Source organism: Zingiber officinale, chromosome 7B (assembly GCF_018446385.1).
Source record: "Zingiber officinale cultivar Zhangliang chromosome 7B, Zo_v1.1, whole genome shotgun sequence".
NCBI lineage: Eukaryota > Viridiplantae > Streptophyta > Magnoliopsida > Zingiberales > Zingiberaceae > Zingiber > Zingiber officinale.
Genome location: NC_055999.1, coordinates 105,042,482 through 105,047,399, shown reverse-complemented (window position 1 = coordinate 105,047,399; position 4,918 = coordinate 105,042,482). Strand labels below are relative to the sequence as shown.

Below are 4,918 nucleotides of genomic sequence, written 5' to 3'. Positions count from 1 at the left end.
GCGCAGTTACCTTTTGCCAACTAAGAGCGTTGAGCTGATTTCTAATTTATCCTAATGATTGGCAAGAAACTACTGAAAAAAAAAAAAACTATTAAATGCTTCATGTATCTCATTCCACAACAGCATCTGATGCTTAAACAAGACAAGTTTTAAAACAATCTACCAACTTACACCAGCACTGGACTCATAGCAACACTGAAATAGACTTAAGAAGATCTCTGTTATTATTGAATCTGAATTTTGTCCGTCCTGATCTTAACAATGCAAACGTATTACAACATATAATGAATTGGATGCACATCCTTTGTGAGCCACAGATCTATGGCTTTTGAACACTGAAAGAGAACAGACCAAGTTGGCTAGGTTGTGTGATGAGTAAAATGGTAACGATCAGACCGGTGTTAGCCCATGCTTAAGTGCGGCTTGCCACACAATATCTATACGGTCAACATCGATGGCACCGACTTCGTGATGCATCCATCCTTCATGAAAATGCACCACCCCTCCTGCATGGCATGCGTGGACAATGCCTCGGTCCATTGTGTACTGTTTCATTCATTTGATGATACAAACGGCAAGTAATATGTTAGAGTTAGATGGCATGATAAAAGCAATTTTGTAGTGATGACATTCAGATATATATGTGAATTGAGACTAATGACTGACTACGTGATAAATGTACAGTGAGTTTGATACATTAACACCTGAGATTGGACAATACCTCACACATTCCTAGTCCTTGAACATTCTGTGGCAACCTCATGGCCGCTAATTTGCCATAAGTACAATCCCTTCTGAAATTGATGATTGGAGGGACGACGAATTGGTGGAAGTGTGTACCTGGTGGAGCACACCGCTGCTCCCTTATAGAGATCCACTTGCCAACAATCCATGTCTAAATAACAGATCAAAAACAGGCAACGAATATATAAATACATAAATCAGCACCATGTTCAGTGCCATAGAAATTGAGTTATTTCTACCTTGCAACTTTGCCCTGCTTGATACTTTGTGACCTGAACAAGGTACTTTCGGCCTTCCAATGAAGCCTCCTTTTTAATCTTTTGAAACCTTTCAGCCGATAGAGTTAGCATCTGTTTGAAACAATTAATCAATAAATTTGCAACAAATTCATATTTGAATGAATGTCATGTGATTTGACTTTCTTTGAAATAATTCTAACAAGTCTAATTATGTATGATGAATTGTCTCTCACCAAAACTCGTATCCTTTTTCTGCACAAGTATAATGCAATTGCTCGACCAAGCTTTGATGTTGCGCCTGTTAAGAAGACCTCGGTAACATCTTTGGGAATCTCATTGAGGATGACCGCCGCGGTCAAAGTGTTGCCATGGACTACTCTTACTCTGAGATTGGGGTGCCTGTCCACAAACAATGTCCCTCCACCATTCAGTGCTTCATTCTGCAAACAAGTTGTCCATTGTCTTAATTAATCAGAGTCTGTGATCATCATACATTCATACTATGTTTTGGGACACTCAAACCTTGTTCAATGCAGCGAGACTGAGGACTTTGACCCCCAGTCTATCAGCTCTTAGGATGGCCTGCTCAATTTGGTCATTGATGCCTTCGGTTGCAAAGGGTAAAAAGTACTGTGATTGCGAAGCAACAGGTTAATTTAAATACAGAGTTCAGTGACAATTACAGAGCAAGAAATGAAGCCGACGGATTACGTGGAATCCCCATCGGGGGACGACCCAAAGGTGGTGGAGACGACCGTGGAGGGTGTAGAAGGTGAGGAGGAAGGTGTTAGAGCAGAGCCACATGAGGAGCATGGTGACAAAGGCGCCCGGCCACAGCAGCAGGATGTACGGCTTCGTGACGAAGGGCCGGGAGCTAAAACTACGGAACACAAAGGGGACATGCATTGACGACACCACGTCCACGACGTGCGCCAAGAACACGAATTCCGGCACTGCCTCACGATTCTCCCCTGCACATCAAAATTAACCAACATGAAACTAAATTGGGCGTTAAGCTGTGATTAACTAAAAGCCACATGTCTTGTAATGTGCAACACCTGAACTAATCTCTTTCTGGAGCTCCCATGACCTGCCGTTATGGGTTCCTCCCAAGACATCGAATAGCGGCATGAAAAGGCAGAAATTAGATTCCATTTCCGTGTGATGAAGGCTATGGTACCTGCATCACAATTCACACACACATGAACATGTGCATTATTGATTTGCCAATAAATTCAATGAAAACATGAGGCAAAAGCTTGTTCACTATTGAAAGGTCCTGCTCGCCAAACTCACTGACGGTGGGACTGGCCAGGACAGGGAGGCAGCCGGAATGGACAGGTGGACTGAACTGAGGACCAGACAAATCATTGTCTATTAAATTCCGATAATGTTCAGATAATGATTACCATGTCTTGCAAAGAAAACATAAAGATGAAAGTATTGAAGGTCAAAGAAAGAATGTATCCCGATAATGTTCTTCATGGTAAAAACAATTAATTCCCTGCTCTATACATTTCTATCGATCACTTTCGACATCATTAATTGCATAACAACATCAACTATAGGACAAAACAAAACTAACTCTATATTTACTCCTGTTAGCGTCTACATTAACCACATTAAATATATGCCTAACTGTACTCAACAAAAAGTCATGTCCCTTATAAATTCTTCAGTTGGATTGTTTTGCTTCAACCTTTTATCTCCTCAACGTACCCAAATCATTCAATGCACATTTAAGAGACAAATCCAAATACTCTGCTCACCTCGATTTAAAAAAATTAAGAATAGAGGGGGAAAAAAAAGAAGCATGATCGCGCTTACGTAGGTGTGTAGATAAGGTATTTGAAGATTGGCATGGCCTCAAAGAAGCGATGAGAAAAGACCTCCACGTTGCTGTGTCCCATGCACCTCAAGAAATCAAACCAGAGGACATACCCATAGATGAGCCCCACCGAGCCTAGTCCTGCTATGGCCGCCCCTAGCAAGGGCGTCCCCATCACCACACACAGCATCGCTTGCTCCAACGGTGTCCCAAGCCCAGCTGCCGCCATCAGGCACACGTTTATTTATTACAGCGATGTCGAATTGAAGAAGCAAAAGGAACTGTAATATACCTGTGAAGGATTGGGGAACTCGAGAGGAGTGGTGGAGGGAGTGGTAATGGTGGAAGAGAGAGGGCCGTGCGTGGAGAGCCCTGTGGACGACATAGAAAAGTGGCTCCGAGACGGTAACGTGAAGGGCGAAGGCGAGCAGGGCTCCCCGGGCGTCCCACATGGGCAGGCCTTGTAGGGTTGGCAAGAGGAGGAAGAACAGGGCGCCCACCATGCACTGTAGGATCAAAAAGTTGTCCCTGAAATCGGGCAGACACTCGTTCAAGTCAATCGAACTCGAAAGCAAAACCAAAAAACCAAAAGGGGGGAGGGAGAGGAGGGTGGGCCATTCATTACCAGTTCCACTCCCGGTCGATTTGCTCGAAGTCGACGCCCGCTTTAAGGATGCGGCGGCCGCGAAAAAGGAAGAGCATGTTGCCGAAGGAGTGCCAGAGTTGGTAGACGAGGGCGCGGAGGGCGAAGAGGAGGAGGAGGTGAAGGCACCACATGTCCGAGGGATCGCCTTGCTCCCGCCATGGCCTCGAGTACACCGCCTTCGCCAGCAGCGGACCGTAGAGAAGATACTGCAGATTGGGAACATAGCCAAAAAAAAAAAAAACTTATCACTGCGATGAACTCGCGAAGAAATCAAAAAAGAAGAAGAAGAAGAAGAAGCAAGTGCCTTGAAGTAACCGAGATTCTCCCATGGCCAGGTAGAGAAGGGAGCACCCATATGGCTTGGCCTTGTTGGGATTTAGCTCGAAGAGGAGCAGGGAGCCTTCTTGCCCTTGCAATTGCAATGGCAGAGCTTAAGAAAGAAGGAGGGATTTAAAGAGCGCCGTTGTGCCCCACCTGCGCGATCTGCGTGTGTGTGGTGGGCGAAGGCGTACTGGACTCTAGTCGGCTAACCCCATTTTTTTAGGGGTGGAGACTGGAGAGGGTTCGTACTTGTGCGTGTAAATAAGCTTTTGGATTGGAGCTATTCTATTTTGGCAAGACTAAATGCTCTATTTACTCCTCCGGAGGGGGGGACGGAGAACTTGAATTGATGAATCTATCCGTGCATTGAATTTCCTCCTCCTCCTCTGTTTGTTTGCCTTCTCCCATCACCCATTGCTTTATGTCTCTTGCCCACCGTGAGCCCGTTTCACGCCCAAGTGGTTTGGCGAGGAAGATGAAAAGCATGATCAGATGGCATTTCCAATTGTCTCCCTTCTTCTACTTCTGACGGGATAAATTGAAGACGGATGATCTCCTTTCCTCTTCGTTTTCGTAGTTGACTATGCTTGTAGGCGTGGTCCAGCCCTCCACGATCCTTTTCCCTAGAGTGAAATAAATGTCTACACGTGTTTTACAAAGAAAGAGAATATGAAAGAGAGAACACGCACACGCATATAGGACATCAACCGCACCATAGGTGCGTCCATCAGGAAGTGAGCGCGCACGGTGTCCAACCGGCCACGCGGCTAGACGCCTGGACGGCGTATGCCGATAAGAGGTGGTTTGGCCATACTGTAGTAAAAGCATTTTAGACGTTACATGGGAGATAAATTATGATATTAATTTATAATTCAAATTTAATCGGTCGGTAGAAAATCTTTTTCTCTAGTAACTTGACATAAGAGGTGTAAAAGTAATTTTGATCGCTTTATCTTAATCGATTTGAAAAATATTAAATTAAAATTGAGAATTTTCAAATTCTAAGTACAAGGTTTTTGGATTGTGTGAGGATGAGGTTAGATTTGAATTAATCTGAATTTAGAGTTTAAGTATATTTTAGGATTAAATTAAATTTTATTTTAAAAATTAAATATTAGAAGGTTAGTATAATAATGATAA

The 4,918-nt window shown here is 43.9% G+C and overlaps 1 protein-coding gene across 1 annotated transcript; it reads right to left on the bottom strand.

The window, feature by feature from the left end:
- Nucleotides 1–201: 201 nt before the first annotated feature.
- LOC122006688 (very-long-chain aldehyde decarbonylase GL1-1-like) lies at nucleotides 202–4,330 on the bottom strand. The gene is made up of 11 exons (XM_042562278.1): nucleotides 3,762–4,330; nucleotides 3,437–3,663; nucleotides 3,104–3,339; nucleotides 2,811–3,030; nucleotides 2,042–2,163; nucleotides 1,695–1,954; nucleotides 1,506–1,613; nucleotides 1,217–1,423; nucleotides 984–1,094; nucleotides 722–895; nucleotides 202–546 (listed from the first exon to the last, which is right to left on the bottom strand). Exons 1-11 carry the CDS (start codon nucleotides 3,810–3,812, stop codon nucleotides 391–393), a joined length of 1,872 nt encoding a protein of 623 aa, XP_042418212.1. The 5' UTR covers nucleotides 3,813–4,330; the 3' UTR covers nucleotides 202–390.
- Nucleotides 4,331–4,918: the final 588 nt, after the last annotated feature.

What these genes read in the sequence shown, in the direction of transcription:
- LOC122006688 (XM_042562278.1), bottom strand. Translation starts at nt 3,812, where the DNA reads ATGGGTGCTCCCTTCTCTACCTGGCCATGGGAGAATCTCGGTTACTTC. An exon ending in TACCTTATCTACACACCTAC is followed by an intron (nt 2,164 to 2,810) that starts GTAAGCGCGATC and finishes ATTGTGATGCAG; the next exon opens with GTACCATAGCCTTCATCACA. An exon ending in CCAGAAAGAGATTAGTTCAG is followed by an intron (nt 1,955 to 2,041) that starts GTGTTGCACATT and finishes TTTGATGTGCAG; the next exon opens with GGGAGAATCGTGAGGCAGTG.